The sequence below is a fragment of the Brassica napus genome, chromosome C4 (assembly GCF_020379485.1).
Source record: "Brassica napus cultivar Da-Ae chromosome C4, Da-Ae, whole genome shotgun sequence".
In the NCBI taxonomy this organism is placed as follows: Eukaryota; Viridiplantae; Streptophyta; class Magnoliopsida; order Brassicales; family Brassicaceae; genus Brassica; species Brassica napus.
Genome location: NC_063447.1, coordinates 8,357,064 through 8,378,845, shown reverse-complemented (window position 1 = coordinate 8,378,845; position 21,782 = coordinate 8,357,064). Strand labels below are relative to the sequence as shown.

General features: G+C 37.6%; 3 protein-coding genes and 1 non-coding gene across 4 annotated transcripts; 2 read left to right on the top strand and 2 right to left on the bottom strand.

Moving 5' to 3' along the window:
- Positions 1-12,322: 12,322 nt before the first annotated feature.
- Positions 12,323-13,428, bottom strand: LOC106378466 (membrin-11). Its single transcript, XM_048754591.1, has 3 exons — positions 13,084-13,428; positions 12,621-12,891; positions 12,323-12,552 (listed from the first exon to the last, which is right to left on the bottom strand). Exons 1-3 carry the CDS (start codon positions 13,329-13,331, stop codon positions 12,391-12,393), a joined length of 681 nt encoding a protein of 226 aa, XP_048610548.1. The 5' UTR covers positions 13,332-13,428; the 3' UTR covers positions 12,323-12,390.
- Positions 13,429-14,810: 1,382 nt separating this feature from the next.
- LOC106381826 (zinc finger protein 593 homolog) lies at positions 14,811-15,846 on the bottom strand. The gene is made up of 4 exons (XM_013821760.3): positions 15,716-15,846; positions 15,417-15,620; positions 15,245-15,307; positions 14,811-15,039 (listed from the first exon to the last, which is right to left on the bottom strand). The coding sequence occupies exons 2-4, from the start codon at positions 15,605-15,607 to the stop codon at positions 14,937-14,939; spliced, it is 357 nt and encodes a 118-aa protein (XP_013677214.1). The 5' UTR covers positions 15,608-15,620; positions 15,716-15,846; the 3' UTR covers positions 14,811-14,936.
- Positions 15,847-16,029: 183 nt separating this feature from the next.
- Positions 16,030-16,147, top strand: LOC125586504. The gene has a single exon (XR_007323033.1). It is a non-coding gene; the product is annotated as a U5 spliceosomal RNA (small nuclear RNA).
- A 2,566-nt stretch (positions 16,148-18,713) lies between these two features.
- LOC125585474 (heavy metal-associated isoprenylated plant protein 5-like) lies at positions 18,714-20,586 on the top strand. The gene is made up of 4 exons (XM_048754590.1): positions 18,714-18,895; positions 19,019-19,471; positions 19,643-19,721; positions 19,829-20,586. The coding sequence occupies exons 1-4, from the start codon at positions 18,887-18,889 to the stop codon at positions 20,470-20,472; spliced, it is 1,185 nt and encodes a 394-aa protein (XP_048610547.1). The 5' UTR covers positions 18,714-18,886; the 3' UTR covers positions 20,473-20,586.
- Positions 20,587-21,782: the final 1,196 nt, after the last annotated feature.

Genomic DNA, 21,782 nt, shown 5'->3' with positions numbered 1-21,782 from the left:
GTAAAATCATTATTTTCTTATATATCTACAAATTTTATAAATATTGTTTAATTTAAAATTTTGGTAATTATGAAACTTTTATAAATTTATTTAACATATCTAATTAAAATAAATCGATAGAAAAATCTATCTAAGATTATAATTTCAAATATATACATACATATTCTTAAATATAATTTTTATATTTAATTAAATCAAATTTATATTAAAATATTGATACGAAAAAAAAAATTTACAATATTAATAAAATTTTATTTTAAAATATAATTTATATTTATCTGTTAAAAATTTTTTTTACTAGTATATATATATATATATTATATATATATATATATATGTTATAATCATATCCCTCATCGTCATCTATTATATAGGGAATTTCAAATTTATATGCATGCCAAAAATGTCTAAATCACACTAATTTAAAATTTACCGACTTTAAAAGGTAAATCATATTCCTCCATTGAAACTGGTCAAAGATATATTGTATAACTGGTCTTAAGATCTATCCGAAATCGTAAGAAAACATTAGAAACACTATATGTAAGAACATGTATAAGGTTATATCACCCACTTTAACCGCTGAAAGCTTGGATTTTATCATCCAAATCTAATACCAAAGAAAAAAAACTTTAGATCAACATAACTACAGATAAAAAAAAAAAACATAACTACAGATAAAGAAGAATGCTTTTGAAAAAACTACAGATAAAGAAACTAAACCATGAATATTTTCGGACACACGATGGTATAAATAAAGTTATCCGTCACATTTGTTTTCTTACTCGACCGACGACTTAGAAGAAAACAAAAGAATCTTCACTATTGTTTATTGAAAATTCTCACTGACGTATATACTTTGTGCATGCATCATTACAGATGTGTTATTTTAAATAGTCTGCATTAAGGGAATCAGGCATGGGGAAAGAATGTCTTCTTTGAGTGGAGAGGAAACTGACAAAAATGTGACACTACTGCCTCTCTGTAAAAGATATCTATCAATAAATCATTGAATTATTCAAACACTAATAAACCGACTGATGAATATTAGTGAAAAGAATGTTAGGGCTACAATTAAATTAGTAAGATTGGAATTAAGATACAAGGAATAAAGTAAATAGTCTAGTAAATACAAAAACTAAGGTTTATTAAGGAGACTGTTGTAATGTTTGAACTCTGACTATTTGCAGTTATCATGAATAGCAAGAGAGATCAGCGTGATAACTACAATGATCATAAGAATCTTTGTTCATATGTGCAAAAGTTTGGGCAAAATGTGTATGATACTTGAACTTTCAAAAAAAATTATAGAACTTTGGTTTGCCTCTTTATTCAGTTAATGAAATAAAAATCCACACTAACATCGAAATGAAAAACGTCTAAAATAAAACCCCAAAATAGAGGCTAATGATGGTAAGCTTGCTGTCATAATAGGTGTTAGAATCTCTCGTTGGTATCAAACCAGTTCATTCTCACAGCCAGCTTGCCTCTTTCTGTTCTAGACACTTAACCAATACATACACAATCCATTACGTCTGTTTTGGCTGTAGAATCTCTCATTGGTAAGAAAATGGCTTATCAATGAATAAGCAAAGTAAATGGAGAGATATTTTGACATCTCAAACTTTGATGAACTATATAACACTACAAGAAAACATCAAGGATTCTGAGGGAAAAAATCGTCGGAATTTCGTCGGAATATCGTTATTCCGACGCAATTCCGACGAAATACGTCGTCGGAAATAATTCCTCGGAATTTCTTTTTTCCTCTGAAATCCCTCGGAATTTTCCGACGGAATTCCGAGGAAATAAATTTCCGAGGAAATTCCGAGGAACCCTTGTTTGTCGGAAAAGTCCTCGGAATATACCGAGGTAGAACTTCGTCGGGATAATTCCTCGGAAGTTCATCGATCGATGCGTTTTTGGACATATATACATCGATCGATAGGAGTATACCGACGGACTTTTTCCTCGGTTTATTCCGAGGAACTGTTCCCTCGGTATATTCCGAGGGATCCGTTCCTCGGAATTTTCCGAGGGAGTTGTCCCTCGGAAAATTCCGAGGGAAATGTCCCTCGCTATATTTTTTAAAAAAACGGATCGATCGATGCGTTTTTGTTCAAAAACGCATCGATCGATGTAGTGAAAAATATAATTAATTTCCTCGAAATGTAAAAAATATTAATTTTTTTGAAAAAATAAAATTTCTGAAATTTAAATTCGAAAATATGAAATTAAAAGTAAAATTGAAATCATACTAATTAATATTCAAAGTTTCACAAATAAAAATAAAACATTCCGAGATTGGGGAAAAAAAAACTACGGGTCTGGCACGTCCGGGAACACCTCGTTCGGGTACATCCTCTGCATCATCTCCATCATTTGCTGGTTCAGCCTCCTCTGTGCCTCATAGCCCGCCTGTTGAGCCGCCATCTGGGTCTCCAACAAAGATATTCGATCATCTTTGTCCTTCAACTGAGCCGTAAGTACTTCTGGATCAACAAAGGGCGGTGGTGCAGAAGAAGGAGGAACCGACCGGGTGCGACGACCCAAACCGAACAAACGTCCCTTCTTCTTTGGAACCGACTGAATAGAAAAAAGCCAAATTTAGAAATTTAAACCAAGAAATAAATGAATTGAACTTTAAAAAAAAAGAACTTACGGATTCAACGATTTCGTTGATTCGAAACCGGGACAAGTTGGTCGAAGCCGTCGAAGCGTCATCCTCGGTTTGAAGCTGAGACACTTCGTCTACCACCTGAGTTTGGACCAGGTCGACCACGTCCCTCACAAGACCGTCATCAATCTGGCCGGTCTTCTTGTTGGTATACGCCCTCCTCATTAGGGCGAGATCATCGACCGGCTCGCCATCATTTTCTTCCGCCTTGAAAAAAAACATAAAATTAAAGAAACATTAGAAATTAGAAGAAATGCACAATAAATTTAAATTCTGAAACTCAAATAATTGAAGAAAAAGCGGTTGAACTTACCATGCGATCTCCGAGAGTGGCAATAGATTGAGCACCCAAGTTATGCTTGTAGATGCCCTTCCCTTTACGGTCGCTCCTGCGGTTGGTGGAGTTGGTGGAAGAAGTTTCTTTCGTCTCCTCCTTATCCCAATGCGCACACAACTCCTTCCAGACCGTATCGTTCATCGACTTTGGGACCTTTTAATTAAAAAAAAAGAAAAAGTTTAATAAATTAAAAAATAGTTTAATAAATTAAAAAATTGTTTAATAAATTAAATCGAACCTTATTGATTTCCCACTTCTTCTTCCACTCGTGGATCTGCTTCCCATAGTTGTCCATTACTTTATGGACGAAGTGGTGATAGATAAAGAGCGTCTCATCGGAATTCCAGTTGAACTCTTGCTGAAAAAAAACACAATTAGTAGAAAATTTATATTAAAGATTAAAAATATAAGTAAAAAATTAGAATACTTACCGCAAACTGACGAAACCACAGAACCTGCTTGTCGGTTGGGAAGTGAGTGAAAGTCGGATGTCCACTGTCGAGGGCCGAGTACATCATACGGTTGATCCATGCGCTGATCCCGTTCCCGGATCGGTTGAACCTTATTAAAAGAACAAACGGTTAATAATGAATCCAAATTTAAAGAAAAAAAAATGTTTAATTACCATGTTTGACCCCGTCCATGTGGATACGGAGTGAGATACGGAAGATGGTCACGACCGGGCTGTTGAACCAACTCCGCAACCCTCATCACTCCCGGAGGACCCGGAGGAACAGGAGCGGATGCAGCAGCGGGAGCGAGAGGAGCATGAGCGGGTGCAGCAGAGGGAGATGTATGGTTGGAGCTGTGGGGCGAAGGGGAATCCTGAAAATGGCTGGAATCCCGAGACTGGCTCCCCGTACCACCACGACCACGACGCTGTCGAGGCCGGGTCTGATCATCATGAGACCTGTAAATTAAAAAATATATATTTAATAAATACAGAAATATATAAATTAATTTTTTTATTAAAAAAAAATCCCAAATAATTTAATCACAGAAAAAGATTTATATATATTAAATTTTTTTAATAAATATATAAAAATAGTTCTAATAAACAAAAATAGTTTTAATAAATAAAAATTGTTTAATAATTAAAATGTTTTGTAAAATCCAAAAAATCGAATTTATATAGAAATTTTTTTTTGTAAAATCCAAAAAATCGAATTTATATAGAAAAATCGTTTTGTAAAATACAAAAATCGATTTTATATACAAAAATTGATTTTATAAATACAAAAAATAAAAAAATTATAAAAAAATTCTAAATCAATTCAACAAAACAAATTATTCAACCAAATCACAATTCTAAACCTATTATACAACCAAATCACAATCCTAACCAATCACCCTAACAAAAATCTATCAAAACTACACAAAAACCTAACAAATAGAACCTAAGAGAGTGGGATAGGGTCCTTACATGATTTGTGTAAGAGAAGAGGGAGATCGCCGGAGATATCGTCGGATTTCAGGGGGAAATCGCCGGAGAGAAAGAGAGGAGTCGCGCAGAGGAAGAAGAGAGAAATGGGGAAGAAGAAGGGGCTCGTGGTTATAAAACCTAGGGTCCGACGGACATTATCCGTCGGAATTCCGTCGGAATTCTAATTTCAATTTTCGCGAAATATTTGCCCGGTAAAATGAAAATATTCCGAGGAAATTCCGACAGATAGTAAAATATCCGTCGGAATTTCCTCGGAATATTCCGAGGAAATACCGAGGAACTAGTGTTTGGGGTTTCAAAACATCAATTTTTTTTGCCGTATTTCATTTCTTATACAATTGTAATGCATACCATTGAGGATTCTTTGTATACATGAGCATAAACCATGAAATAACAAATTTCAAAACTAATTGAAAGTATTCCCTTTACCGTTCGTTAAAAGGTATAAGTGTTTCTCTTATGTTGCGAGATTTCGTTCATACAATCGGAAAAGTGTTAATTATACGGTAAGGAACAAATTTTTGACTTCATAATGAACGTAAGACACTTAATAAGGGTTATATAGGTGTTATTCAAACGGCAAAACGTTGTTTTCGGTTTAAAAACCCTATTTCCTCGGAATTTCCTCGGATTATTCCGAGGGAACTCCGACGAAACCCTCTTCTTCCTCGAAATTTCCTCGGAATATTCCGAGGAAATTCCGACGAACTAGTGTTTGGGGTTTCAAAACGTAATTTTTTTAAAAAAAACGCATCGATCGATGCGTTTTTGAACAAAAACAAATCGATCGATTACTAAGATGGCCCGGGCCGTAAGATTGTGATCGATCGATGAGAGTATCCCATCGATCTATCGACAATCTGAATTGTTCCTCGGAATTTCCTCGGAAAATCTTGTATGTTTTTTTAAAAATGCATCGATCGATGCGTTATAGAACAAAAACGCATCGATCGATTACTAGGATGGACCGGGCCGTAAGATTGTGATCGATCGATGAGATTAACCCATCGATCTATCGACAATCTGAATTGTTCCTCGGAATTTCATCGGAAAATCTTGTATGTTTTTTTAAAAATGCATCGATCGATGCGTTATAGAACAAAAACGCATCGATCGATTACTAGGATTTACGGGGCCGTAAGATTGTGATCGATCGATGAGAGTAACCCATCGATCTATCGACAATCTGAATTGTTCCTCGGAATTTCGTCGGAAAATCTTGTATGTTTTTTTAAAAATGCATCGATCGATGCGTTATAGAACACAAACGCATCGATCGATTACTAGGATGGACCGGGCCGTAAGATTGTGATCGATCGATGAGAGTATCCCATCGATCGATCGACAATCTGAATTGTTCCTCGGAATTTCCTCGGAAAATCTTGTATGTTTTTTTAAAAACGCATCGATCGATTACCAAGATGGCCCGGGCCGTAAGAATGTGATCGATCGATGCGTTATAGAAACAAAACGCATCGATCGATGCGTGTTCGGAAAACAGAATTATAAGGCAAAACCCGACCTTTTTTGGATCTAAACCTTAGAACTCTCATCCCCTCCGATTTCCCCTATAATTCGCCCCCCCCCTTTCTCTCTCTATAATCATCCGATTTGAACAATTTTGGGCTCTATTCCACTTGATTTTTCGAGCTCTACCTGATTCCTACACTCGTCTTCACCCTAAGACAGGTATACTCCGCGAATCTCCACATTCTGAAATCGTGTTCTTGAGCAATATTTGGGTTTTGTGAATTTCTTATTTCCGTGTTGATTCCTTGATCAAATATGCATGAAACAGATGTTTAAACATGGAATAGAACACAATTGTCTGTGATCAACGAGTTTGGAACATGATTGAGATGATTTAGGGATTGAGAATTTTTTTCAATTTCGTTTTTTTTATCACAACTCGATTTCGCTTTTCATTTTCATGTTGCTTTGAGTTCTTAATTGATTATAACCATGTTGAGAGCAATGATTCTATTTTGTAGAGAATGAAGCGCACGAAAACATCAGCAAAGAAGAACACACAAGAAGAGGGTTCGTCTCAGCGAGAGAAGCAAAGGCCAAAGAAGTGGGATAAGTCTGATACCACCCACTACAACAACATGAAGAAGGTAGCCGTTCCGGCTACACAACTAGCATGTCCTGAGACGATGACAATATTGGGAATCAAAGCAGACATTGAAGGACTGTTCCAGAACATGGGTCTAGGCCAACTATGCAACCTCAAGGAACCCACTTATCCGGAGTTGGTACGCCAGTTCATAGCATCCGCATACGTCACCCGTCCCGATGATAGCCATCAGGAAGGTTTTCTGGCATTCGTAGTGCAGAAAGTATACTATGAGGTATCTTTCACAGACCTCTGCGGACTATTTGGATTGAGTGCGGGGGAGAGGACATATGGTCTTTATTGGACTTCAGAGCTGTTGAACTTCTGGGAAACGATTGGCACAGGGGTTTATAGATCTTCTCAGGCAAAGGAGTCACTTATCCGGAGCCCAGTACTGAGATATGCGACACGCCTCATTGGCTCATTGCTATACGGGACAACCACAGCCGCATCAGTCACGCAATGGGAGTTGTGCCTCCTGTACCAAGGTGTGAGGCATTTGCTACCGGCATTTGGAAACTCTACATTCCCACCTGCTACTGCCTTCAACATGGGAGCGGTGCTGGCCGCAAACTTAGCAGGATACAAGGGGAAAGTAACCAAATCCAAGAGCAATGCATGTGGATTTGGTGCAGTGATTACTCGGATCCTTAGACATGTGGGTGTAGACTGTGAGAACCACCAGGTAGCACTGGACAGATCGAACAACATTGCTTGGAACTACCTGGATGTCATTTCTCTAGTAAGTAAGGAGTTCATAGCTGGTCCCCACTCGAGGATCGATCGGGATGGTCCTTACGTCTACGTATTCCAGGACCGAGCGAAGAAAACACTCTACTGCCACCTGCCTCAGATCGGCCTGACTGCTCTACTTTCAGAGGCTGCAGTTGAGTTTCTACCCCCTGCTACCGCACTAGTAGACAAGCCATCCTTCTTCACGCCAAAATATCAGACCAAAGGCAAGGGCGTGGTTGATGAAGAAGGACAAGATGAGGCTGCACAAGCCATTCCAGATGATTCACAACCCCATCAGCTACTCCCATCAGACTCCAGCCAGTACAAGCTGCAAGAGCTTCCACCGAACGCCACTTCGCGCCAGCAACAACATTGGAGAGATCAGAGCATAAAGACAAACAACGACATGCTACACAAGATCTGGGCTGCCATTTCACGTATCAGGCCGTGTCGTTGCCAAAAGGATGATGTAGTTCATCGGGACAACTCTCCATCCAGCTCTGGTTCGGGTTCGAGTGGTACACACATGGTAAGAAAGAGGTCCAAGAGACCCAACGATGCAGGAACATCTGGAGCAGGAGACGAGGAGTAGGAGCTATCACCGGCTATTTTATTTTCTTTTCTATTCTAACGTTTTATGGTCTTATTTTCTGTTAATTTTGAACTGAGTTTTTTTTTAGGTTTCTTAATTATGAGTTCGTATTTCTTTTACATGGTTTCTTTGTTTTATTTGGTTGTGTTTTGTGTAGCTTTTAATTCGTATTCAGCTTTGCCTTGCTAGATAAACCAAATAACTATTATCCAAGGAAAGAGGTTATATCAAGTGTTCCTCGGAATTTCCTCGGTATTTCTTAAAAAAAAAAAAAAATAAGTTCAATGGTAGTCTGTTTCCGAGTCATCATCACCAGATGAATCTGAATCTGGATCTTGGTGAAACTCTCCAATTACTGGTTCATCCTCTACGTGAACGACGGCTTCCTCTCCAAAGTCGGTTAAATCGACTACAAGGCCAACTCCAGCTAAATCTTCTGCTGCACTACAGTTGCCGGATGTGCTTGGTTGTAGTGGGTCTTCCAGCTCAGAACTTCCCTGAACTCGGCCTCTCGGGTTGAGTCTTGTAACAGTAACCCATGGATCATCTCTGTTCCTTACCCGGGGGTACTTGATATAACAAACCTGTAACATTTAGAAAAATTATAAATTAATACACATGATGATGAATCATTCTGAATAATTAACATTTAATTACCTGATCGGCCTGGGAAGCAAGAATGAAAGGATCATAATATTGCAGCTTTCGCCTCGAATTTACTGATATAACACCAAATGCATCTGTTCTCACACCTCGATCTGGGGTGTTGTCGTGCCAATCACAATAGAAAACAGTACAGCGCAATCCAACCATGCCCAAATACTTGATTTCCAAAATCTCATGTATGTGTCCGTAGTATACATCATCTCCTGATGCAGAACAAACGCCAGCATCATAAGTCGTACTCGAACGTCTCCTCTTCTGAGTTGTGAATGCATATCCTCGAGTACAAAATCTCGGATATGACTTCACAACAAAGTTTGGTCCAACGACCATCTCACGTATCCAATCGTCAAATGTTTCACCTCTGGCCAAACCAGCAGACACCTATTAATAGCACATATATATATATTATATCAATAAATGTGAATTAGTATAAATATGTGATAAAATATATTTTAATTTGTTTAAAGCACTCACATAAGTAAACATCCATCCAGTAAATTCTCTCTGCTTCATTTCTTCTAGTTCGTCCTCTGTGGCGTATCTATACTCGAACCGCTTTTCTGCCATGAAAATCCTGTATATGATGACAATAATGTAATTAATTAAGATTTAAATTTCAACTTGTTAAAATAAAAATTTGTAAGCTCATTTATTTACCTCTCATATTGAAGAACGTCTTCGCAGTTGGTGAGCAAATATGTTTGCAAATGACTGCGCTCCTGCTCAGTAAGTCGACGGTCCTTTGGTTTTCCGCTAAGTCGTCCAACGTCTGTGAAAATGTCTGGAACCGTAACATGATATGTTGCCCGTTCGCCTCTATCATCATGCCGAGCAGGTCTTCTGTTTTTGGTCTGAACTTCTGCTGGAAAGTAGTACTCGGCAAAGTTTGAAGTTTCTTCATTGATCATCTGTGCGACTATAGAACCTTCCACCCTACTTAAATTTTTCACCATCTTCTTCAAATGGAACATATACCGCTCATACAGATACATCCATCTATACTGCACAGGACCACCAAGTTCCAATTCTCTTGCCAGGTGAATAACAAGATGCTCCATAACATCAAAAAATGAGGGAGGAAATATCTTCTCAAGGTTGCACTGAATCACGGCTATGTTAGTCTTCAAATTTTCAATACCTTCAAGAGTCACTGATCTCGTGCATAAATCGCGGAAGAAACCACTTATCCCTGCAATTGCTTCATGAACATTTCGTGGTAATATTTCCTTGAAGGCGAACGGAAGGAGGCGCTGCATCATTACATGGCAATCGTGGCTTTTCAAGCCAGTAAACTTTCCTTCCTTTCTGTCGATACAGTTACGCAAATTTGATGCGTAACCGTCTGGAAATTCCACATCGTTTGAAATCCAATCAAAGAACGCATCTTTTCCCGCTGCATCAAGTCGGTATATGGGAAAAGGAGCCCTACCATTCTCATCAACATGAAGTTCTGAACGAGCACATATATCGACTAAATCCAGTCTTGACTTCAAATTATCCTTTGTTTTACCTTGAACATTAAGGATCGTGTTCATGAGATTGTCAAAAAAGTTCTTCTCAATATGCATGACATCTAAATTATGCCTTAGCAGATGATCCTCCCAGTATGGCAGATCCCAGAAAATACTTTTTTTGTGCCAGTTATGTAGTTCTCCAACAGCATCTACCGGAAAACGCTCATGTCCACCGACTTCTGGCGTCCTTTCTGCACCAAAATCTCTTAGTTGTATCTTCAAATCTTTCCCACAAATTTCCGGAGGTGGACTGTCAAACACCCTCTTGTTCTTCGTAAACAAATTCCTACTCCTACGATATGGATGATCAGGTGGTAGGAATCTCCTGTGACAGTCAAACCAACACGTTTTCCTTCCGTGCTTTAGTTGGAAAGCATCAGTGTTATCTTGACAATATGGACATGATAGCCTTCCATGCGTTGTCCATCCAGACAACATACCATATGCTGGAAAATCACTTATTGTCCACATTAGTACTGCCCGCATTTGAAAGTTTTCTTTACACGAAACATCGTATGTTTCAGCACCTTGAGCCCATAGTTGTTGCAACTCATATATTAGTGGCTGAAGAAACACATCAAGTGATCTCTTAGGATGCTCTGGTCCGGGAACGAGAATCGAGAGAAACAAAAACTCTCGTCGCAAGCACAAGTTTGGGGGGAGGTTGTATGGTGTAAGAATGACGGGCCATAGAGAATACTGTCTTCCACTCTTGCCAAACGGACTGAAACCATCAGTACATAATCCAAGGTAGACATTTCTTCTCTCATACGCAAAGTCGGGATACTTTGATTGGAAATGCTTCCACGCTTTTGCATCTGAAGGATGTCTGATCTCACCATCTGTTGAGTGCTCCGCATGCCATCTCATTGGTTGCGCTGTGCGTTCAGACAGATACAACCTCTGCAACCTTTCCGTCAAAGGTAAATACCACATCCTTTTATATGGCACTGGAACTCTTCCAATTGTATCTTTATAACGAGGCTTTCCACAAAATTTGCATGTAACCCGCTGTTCATCCACCCTCCAATAAATCATGCAGTTGTCGCTGCATACATCTATTACCTGATACGATAAACCAAGACCAGCTACGAGTTTCTGAACCTCGTAGTATGAACCAGGAGCTACATTATCCTCGGGTAGAATACCTTTTACAAAATCAGCAATCGCATCCACACAGTCTTCAGCCAAATTATAATCTGTTTTAATGCCCATCAATCTTGTAGCAGATGATAAAGCTGAATGACCATCTCTGCAACCTTCGTACAATGGTTGCTTTCCAGCATCCAACATATCATAAAATCTCCTAGCTTCTGCATTGGGTAAATCTTCCCCTCTAAAATGATCATTTACCATCTGCTCAGTACCTACACCATAATCTACATCCGTTCTAATTGGTTCTTCTAATCTAACCGCTGGCTGAGGTTCACTAGTACTACCATGTTCATAATCAGTTTCCCCATGATGATACCAAATTTTGTAACTTCGTGTAAACCCACTCAAATATAGATGAGTCCAAACATCCCACTCTTTAATAACCTTTCTATTTTTACAATTAGAGCAAGGACATCTTAACATACCTGTTTTTGCTTCCGGTTGTCGGTGAACTAACCCCATGAATTCAGTTATACCTCGTTGGTATTCTTCCGTAAGCAATCTCGTGTTCGGATCCAAATGAGGTCGATCGATCCAAGAACGAAAATAATTTGAAGAAGACATATTTTTTATGAATCAAATTCGTGTGTAAATAGAGTAAGAGGGAGGATGAAGATATGAAGTGAATGAAGAGGAAGAGGAGTGCTTGTATTTATAGTTTAAATCCTGCCGACATACCGAGGAAATTCCGACGGAATTCCGACGGACAAAACTAGTTCGTCGGAATTTCCTCGGAATTTTGTAAAATCCCCCAACGGCTCTCCAACGGCTATAATATTTCCTCGGAATTCATCGGTTTTTTCCGAGGAACAGAGTTTTCCTCGGAATTTCCTCGGAATATTCCGACGGACTGTAGTTTCCTCGGAATTCCGTCGGTATATTCCGAGGAAATTCCGAGGAAACCCAATTTTGTGTTTCCTCGGAATTTCCTCGGAAATTCCTCGGTATATTCCGAGGATTTCATTTTCCGTCGGAATGTCCGTCAGAATATCGCTGTTTTCTTGTAGTGTAAGATGCGGAAAATGTCTTGTAAGAGTCGTAAACAAAACAAAAAAAAAATGCATCCTTTACCCCGCACACAAGAACTAAGATCAAGTCAGATAACTCCCTCTACATACAATCTCTGTAACTACATCGTTCCAATTTCCTTAGATTCAGCGAGTCCATTTAATGAACAGATACAATATGACAATTGTAGCGATCATACCGGCGTACTTGATCCAGGTGTCAACACGATTGCGCCTCTCGATGAGCCTGAGCACAGAGTTGGATAGCCCTACTGTGTTCAGAACATCCAAAGCTTTACGCTGTGCCCTCTGCATATTCCAAAACACACAATGTTAATGGCATGCAGATTATTTAAGGATTTGGTTAGAGGAGTTACCTTCAAACGATCCCTTTGCTCAGCATACTTGGCGAGGATAGCAACTCCACTTGAAAACGAATCTTCTAGCAATCTCTTTGAGTTCTTGACAGAGTTCATCGCTTGAGCCTCGTCATCAAATATCTGCAAGATGTGTGCTCCTTCTCCGCTCCCTCTGTTCAACAAATCGGCTCTCTCTTTCGCTTCCGTCATCTTCCTCTGATTCCTCCACATGTATTTCTCCAGACTTTTGTTCAAATACTCAGCTTCTTCCCCAACTTGTTCAGTCTTTCTGCATAGATTAGCAAAGCATAGAAAGGAATCTAATGAAAACTAACTCTAACGTTAATTTGATCATCTCAAGATCACCAATGACTAATTCGTTAATGCAAAGTCCTCGATCTAAGATTCTCCGATAACTCATATGAATCTCGAGATTCGATTTCTTGTAAGTCGAAGAATTTTGAAATCAGGGATTGCTCACCTTCTCCAGAGATCGCGCTGTGATTTAACGGAGATTGAGCGCCATAGACCATCCATGCTGGAGCATAGAGACTGAACCTCGGTGATGTCACGTTTCACGGAGGAGGTGAGATCGGAAGAATCCACGAGAGAAGCGGATTCGAACCTCTCCAGCCTCTCGATCCCGTCGCGAGCCCTGAGGAGGATCCTTTTCGCGCTGCTGTATACCTCCGATAAGGATCCGCCTCCTCCGACGACTCCAGACGCCATTGTTTACGACTCAAAATCGTAGATCTTCTCGTCGCCGAAGCGTTCTCTAGAATCAGAGATGCAGACGAAGAAGAAGATTCTTAACTCTTAAGGCCTTGTGTTGTGGCTGTGGCGCCTTTCTGAGCCTTTAATTCTCTTTTGTTAAAGCCCATCTAATGATTTATGGGCCTTTAGATAATTATCTTTTGTTAGGCCCATTTATTGTTCGGCCTTTAATTTGTTTCTGACTGTGCTAGAGCTGGCAAGACTTTAGTACCTCAAGAACCGTGCTTATTCGGAACCACGATACGGACACGAATGTGCCACCGAAGCAGAGATCATACAAGCTGCGACACTAGCCAACGCCCACAAGTTCATATCCGCACACTACCCGACGGTTACAAAACATATGTAGGAGAGAGAGGTGTTCAATTCTCACGAGGACAGAAACAGAGGATAGCTATCGCACGTGCACTCGTGAGGAGGGCACGAGTGCACAAGCGCTCTTGATGCAGTGTCAGAGAGGTCAGTGCAAGAAGCATTGGACCAGGCTTGCTCTGGTAGAACGTCTATGGTGGAGTCGTGGTGGCTCATAAGCTTGCTACATTGAGGTAGATAGGGCTGGTTCAAAGACCCTGGGGCAAAAAAAAATTTAATTTCTAAAATAATAAAAAAAAAATCTGATAGATATATGGTTTTTTTCAAAATACCAAAAGTATTTTGAAAAATAAATCTATGGAAATGAAAAAATACTTTCATATAAAAAAAATTTAGACTCCTTTCCTTATTTTTAATATAAAAATACATGTATATTTTAAAAAAATTGAGTCCTTATCTATTAAGAAATATGGGGATAACGGATTGGGCCCGGAGCGGTCGCACCGCTCGCCCTCTATCTAAGCCGGCCCTAGAAACGTGCATGTTATCGTGGTGAATGATGATGGAAAAGTTGTGGAACAAGGGTCGCAGGTTATTAGTACTTACTACTGTTGGGGTGGATTTACATCATCTCTCAAGGCTTATTAGACAAGGAATTAAACTCATTTTATTATGAAATCCTAGATATCTTTCTTGTATAAATAAGGAGCTACCTACTTTTTAGCAAGGGATCTCTCTTTTCCATTTAGACAACACCTATTTCTTGTAATGCAATCTTTGATCAATAAATTCTTTTAGATGTGTTTTTTCTTATTTGATTTTATGAAGATTTCTCCTAAACCTCAAGAATATAATCCTTATCATTAGATTCTTTATTGTATGATTCCAACAAACATCACCATCAAACACTAGAACATGTTATTTTTTACTTATTTTGTAACAACGTTTCAGATTTGATGGTATAGCATTATTACTGTGATCTGATCTAATTGCTCGCCTCTGTAATATTCACTAATCCATGATCAATCTACAAGCCTTTCTTGTGAAGTTGCAAATAATCTCGCCATTGGCCATTAGCTCTTTAACGTTTGCTAACTTTTAACTTATATCATTGTTAGTCAATCAGAAAAAAAACTTATATCATTAACTTAGGAGTTGTACTAAGGACCAACTTACAACAACAATCCACAGGTTCCATTAACTGTGAACTATTAAGAAAGAAAGAAACAAAAAAAAGATTTAAAAAACTCAAGCAGCCATGAGCTTTGGACCATTGTCTGGCATTCCCATTCCAGCGGCCAAATCAGCATCGAGTTGTGAGTGTGGCGCAGGTCCATTCATTAACTTCACACTGCAACCATACAAATGGAGAAATCAAATTCAGGCACACACACGCAAGTGATTCAAAACCACATCACTCATTCTCAATTCAAACCATTCATAACTCTCAATTCAGGCAAACAACAAGCAGATCAAACAATATAATCAATGAAAGGTGTTTAAAAATAGCAACTGCTCAAGAGTATTTTCAGCTTGAAGAAGAGCGTCTCACTTACCGCTTCTTGTGTTTCTTCGTCTTAAAATGATCATCTCTCACCGACACATTACAGAAGTACCGACTGAAACATAGAGACAAGACCAAAGAAAACAATTGAATAATAGAAACACACTTAACTGATTCAAACAAAAAAAATGAACAATATGGAACACAAAGACAAGAAAACATACTCGCAGTGTAAGCAGTAGAACTGTCCCATTCCAGGCAAGTCCTCGCTAAGCTCCAAAGGCTTTGTCTCCGTCTCTGGTTTGCGCAGCTCAGTGTACACTAAATCGTCTCCTTTGACTTCGAATTTGTCACGACGAGCTGTCTTGTGTGACAAACGCCTCTTCTTCACCTTCCTAGTAGGGCATCTTCCCATCTTTTATATACTCCTAAGTTTGCAGAAATTAAGTGAAAATTGAATCATCAATTTGCTATGGATAATCGTAAGAATCTAAAATGGATTTATGAAAGAAAAAAAACTTACGATTTAGAGTAGAAAACTACACGAGGAGAAGCTGGAGACGACGAGGCGGAAGAGGAGCCCTAGAGGAGTCTCACTTTTCATTTATAAATAAACCTAATTTTGGCGGGTTTGAATGAAACCAAGAGGACTGACGTGAGGCCCATCTTTTGTGTTTTAAAGCCCAAATATTATTTCAGGCCGATGTAAACCCGCGAAGAGTATTATTAAATCAGTAGCGCTTTTCGTTAAAGAGTCCCACATCGGAAAACTGTTATAAATACGCAACAGAACTTGCAGTATAAATACAGGTCTCCTTCTCTCTTAGCTAATCACGCAGCCATGTGGTGAGCACAAAGCGAACTATTCTTTCGCCTTTTACTAAAGAATACCGTGTGCTCTCCATGCTAAGTGGCATACGCCTATTTTTGGAGGGTTCTGCTTACGAGTGGGCCCAACAATTATTAAATTGAAATTTTCAACCTGTCGTGATGTACTCTTAATATGCTCGGTTTAGTGTTTGGTTTTATTAACAATCAGTTTCATTATGTTTTCTTTTTGGTTTACCAGTTCTTACTTCTTAGGATATTATTGTACTAAGTAAATGACCAAAATATCCTGAGAAATGGTGAACCACAATATTCGTTCCTATGCGATTATGGCTGAGAATTTTTCATTTTTTATTTGTTTGTTTCCACTTGTTTCTCAGCAAAATGAGTGATTCACAAGTTTTAGTTATCTAAAAAGTGAGAGACAAGCATTATTTTGTACCGTAATAAGTGTACTCGAATTCATGTTAAGCTTAGTTAACCATTTCCAACATTTAAATTCTTATCAAAGAACTGTGGGAATCGTATTTGACCCACATTGAGATGTTGAAGCTTAAACTCCATGTTACAAAACACCAACAGGGGATTCAAATACAAACATAATATCACGTTTGATATTGTTAATCGTTAACTTTATGAAGTAGAAAAGTTTATGTAGTAGTCGAAGAAAAAAAGAAGTTATCAATCAAACTCTATATCTAATTATGTGCCCACCTCAGAGATTACGTCATTTTTTGGATCTTATGAAAAATTCAACAAAACACAATAAAACCTGATGTTGACAAAATGGACCCGATCGAGAAGGAGGAACGGAACGGAACGGAACTACGCAACTCTTTGAGACATTTTTTTCACCATTTCTCATCTTGTTCTTTTTACAGTTGTTCCAGTTGAAACAATCATATTAACTTACTTTTTAGGTTTGCTCGCAGAATTCAAAAAGTTAATATGGCTGTTCCTCGTGTCTTTGTCTATATTAGCTGCCCACGTTTTTTTTTAAATTGTATATGTAGTTCTTAGCTTCTTTTTTTTTGACTAAAAGCTTTCTATGTAGTTCTTAGCTGCTTCCATCATTCTATGGAGGTAAGATACAAATCCAAGTGATTTAATTAAAATCAATAATTGCTCTGCGATGGACCAAACTAATTATTTTGTAAGAATTAAAACATTAATTATATATGATATTAGTGGTGTACGAATTGAGTAAAGTAGTGTATACGTATTGGGCAGGTGAAATGAATTAATATCTCCTTATATGAAAACAAAACGTGGAGATTACATTATTAATAATACTGATATATATATATATATAGATGAATTTTTCGTTGAAATGTGCATATAAAGAGATATCAATTCATGCGCATTCTTGTTTAGTAAAAAAATAACAATGCATGCACATTCTTTTTGGTAATTTACAAATATATGCATGTTACACACACATATCTAGAATTCTTTATGTACTAGTACCAAGTATACAAATAGGTCAAACTACTAGACAAATTACAACCATGTGCGATTGTTTGTTTCTTCTTCTGTTGTAAAATATAAATCTGATATTGAGTTAAATGAGCCTATTCCAAAATATCACTCATATATTTTAAGCATCACATATATATTAGAAAAAGTAGTAAAAATATTAAAGAAATGAAATGAATTTACAGTATACGATTATGTTATTATATAAGTAACGTAAACGTTTGAAGTGGTAAAAGTATTTGATTTTCGTAAATTTTACAAACTAATGTGCAAAGGATATTATATGTACATTCTAAAATAACTGTATATATTTTGAAAAATTTAAAATACCTCAAAAATTGAATGTGTGGCTAGTTAAAATTTATAATAACAGAAAACATAAAAAGAGAGGTTCCACCAACTTCACTTAGAATAGACAGGACAAAACAATTTGAAGAATCGATCACTGGAGTACCATCTTTAAAGTATGCTAATGATGAAGAAAACAAAAACATATTGCTTTAATTTAGCCTTTATGCAACGTATATTAATTAATTTGGTTCAATAATTCGTTTATGAATTGCAACTCTCTAAATTATCGTTTTTATATTAGATTAATTTAGATAGTTTCTACTGTAGATATATTTTGATGATATATCATATAAAAAAAATGTATTGCTCGTATAACTACTCCTCTCTTGTTTCCACATGAATTATAATATGTTTATGCTATTGGTGAACTTGTTTTTATGATTTGAATATATTAGTATAATTTAACTGTTAACAAAATAACAAAATGACCGCGATACTTCAGACGGCTAGAAACAGCATATACATTGCTTCTGTGATTAGTTCGCATTTAAGACCGTATTTTCGAAACTGAAGTTTGTTTCTTAAGGTAGTTTGTAAATTTGTGTAACATTGGTTGACTGTGTATATATATTTTTACCTTGTACTATTGATTCAGATTCAGCTAATCTAGACTCTAGTCATGTAGTAGTCAAAGCTGAGAAATGACACCCTTTTTGTTTCCAAAAGCAATAGAGGACATGACTAATAAATTAATATTTCGTGAAACCTAAATTTGTTTTTTTTTCTCTAATTAGTTAATGTCTCTTCAGAAACTAGGTGCCTTCGTGTCTCGTACCATCACTTGTGTTGAACCGGTGTCAAACGCCCACTCTCGCTGACCTCACCCATAAACAAATACACACATTAATATCAGATATATACATGAAACCTTATAATATTCAGTAAATTGAACTATCAAATAATATTATAACAACCTCCACGCACACACCAAACCCCCTCTTCTCTATATATACACACATTTGCTTCCCCTGCTCCTCGTTCAAACATTACATAATCCTTTGATTAGTATTAAAAAGTATATCTTTATCTTCAACCAAGAATGGGAGAGGTCAGTGGCTTTCTATCTCTTTTGCTTGATTTTGAATTTTTGTTATCCTAACTTTATTGATGTGTTAAGCCTTTCTTCAAAAAAAAAAACTTTATTGATGTGTTTATAATTATGTGCATGTAGAAACAAGAAGGTGCCAAGGTTGCACAAGATGAGAAGAAAGCATCCGCCTTAGTCTCTTCTGAGACGACCGATAACAAGCCAAAGTGTGGGGGAGGAGATTCTGTGGCAGCCCCGGCGGCGGTGGTTGCCTCTGCCTTTGTTTACAAAGTGGATATGCACTGCGAAGGCTGCGCGAAGAAGATCAAGCGAATGGTGAAGCACTTCGCCGGAGTGAAAGATGTGACGATGGATATGGGTGGGAACAAGCTCATGGTGGTCGGGAAGATCGATCCGATGAAACTCCAGGAGAAGTTGGAGGAAAGAATGAAGAGAAAGGTGGTACTGGCCAACCCACCGCCACCATCACCGCCGAAAGTAGACGCATCTACCGCCACCAGTGGAGAGAAGAAAGCCGATGGTGTAGATAAGGCGGCTCCTGCTCCTGCTCCTCCACCCCCGGCCGCTCCTAAAGAGGTATATAGATTTAATTGAATAAGGACAATAGACAGACTATGCAAGCAACTTAAAAAGTGTTTTCGTTTTCAAGAAAAAAAACTTAAAAAGTGTTTTACAATAGCTAAAACGTAAAACCACTCTAACACTTTGTCTATGTAACTGATCGAGCTTTAAATTGTTTATGTTCAGAGCTCGGTTGCTTTGAAGATCAGACTTCACTGCGAAGAATGTATTCAGAAAATCAAGAAAATAATATTGAAAATTAAAGGTAATTATTACTAAACAAATGAAAGTTTATTTACTTTTATTCTTACCCAAGTTAAAGCCAAAAGCAATTTAATTATGCTCATAAATTACTAATATTAATTTGAACAGGCGTCCAAACGGTGGCTATTGATGCAGCCAAAGACACGGTGACTGTGAAAGGCACTATGGATGTTAAAGAACTTGTGCCTCTACTAGCTAAAAAGCTAAAACGAACCGTGGAGCCTCTTCTTCCGGCTAAAAAAGACGACGGTGCCGCCCCTCCCGCCGCCAAGAAAGAAGTCCCAGCCGCTGGAGCTAACGAAGCAAAGAAGGAAGGAGGTGAAGTCGTAGAGAAGAAGCAAGAGGGTGGCGATAATAAGAAAGAAGCCGGAGAGAAAAAGAAAGAGGCTGGAGATGGCGGAGAGAAGAAGAAAGAGGCTGTAGAGGGCGGAGATAAGAAGAAAGAGGCCGGAGACGGTGAGAAGAAGGAAGGTGGCGGCGTAGGAGGAGGAGTTGCGCCGGTGGCAATGGTGAATAAAATGGATTATTATGGATACTCATATCCGACGGCTCCAATGTATTGGCAAGAAGGACACGTGTACGGACAGAGTTATTCGATTGAAGGTCAGACTTATCCGATGGGAGGTCAGACTTATCCAGGTTCAGGATACAATTACTCGAGTGAAAGTTATGTGCCGTACTCGTATCAAAACATGAACACGCCTCCTGGAATGTTCAGCGACGAGAACCCTAATGGCTGCTCTGTTATGTAAACATGCGCTTGAATTGTAGATACTTTTAAGGGTCGAACTCGAAACCTAAAATGTGGAACATTCACAAATGGGTAGCTTTAGATAAATTTTTGAAATTGAGATAATGTTTTTTTTTTTTTTGCGTATTAGTTCTTTTAAATATTTAACTAATTAGTTTATTTACTTTCTTTTCTTGTAGTGCAGCAAACAACTCCCCCTATACATTAAAATATAAGTCACTTTAGTAATTTTTGCTGAGGTGACATTCATATAGAGATTCTCAGGAAAAACGTTATAATTCTATTGGATGGTTTTTTTGAATTTTTCTTTTTCATTTATTTTAATCAATCGCTTATGTAGACAAGCCCAAAACTATTGTCGATTTCGTTAAGCTCATATATAGCTAGGAGATAATAATTATCGATTTAGTTTAGCCTTGGGTACCCGTTCGGGTTCGGGTCAGGTATTTCGGATTTTCGGGTATTTCGGTATAGAGGTGTAGAACTCGTTCGGGTATTTCTGTACTTCGGATCGGGTTCGGGTATTTTTAGTTCGGATTCGGTTATTTCGGATCTGGATCGGATATTTAGATTTTGAAAAAAAAATTAAAATTTTCATTTCTCAAGTTTCTTATATTTAAAAATATAACTTTCAGTTAACTAATTTTTTATTTTTAATAGATTGAATAGTTAATAGATTTGGACATAACATTTTAAAACTAAAAAGGCATTAATTTAGTTATTTTTTTTAAATTTCGGATGTAACTTTTTGTTAATTTTTTAAATAAAAAACTTGACATGCATTTTAAGTGAGTAGCAAATCATTTTTTTCGTAATTGTATGTATATCATATGAACTTAAAGTATGTGTAGTATCAATATAAATATTTTATATAAAATGAGAGATGTAAACTAGAATTATAAGGTTAATTATACATATGTTCGGTTATCTTCGGATATCCATTCGGGTTCGGATATTATCCGTTCGGGTTCGGGTATCCAATCTCTCCTTATTCAATATCCATTCGGGTTCGGGTGCCACTTCGGATATCGGGTAAAGTGTCCACCCTTCCTAATTAGGTTGTTTGTTTTTAATAACTTACCTTTCTAATATGGATTACTTGCGCAAGTTAAAATCATTAAATATGCAAATCATTTATTCACAATATGGATTACTTGCGCAAGTTGAAATCATTAAATTTTATCGATTTAGTTTATCTTTGGGCAAGATTTAGAATTAAGACATATATTAAAAACTTTCCTTATTATTCAAACGGTAAACTTGCGCATGTTGATATCATATTTATTATATTGCTTACAAAATATTTTAATG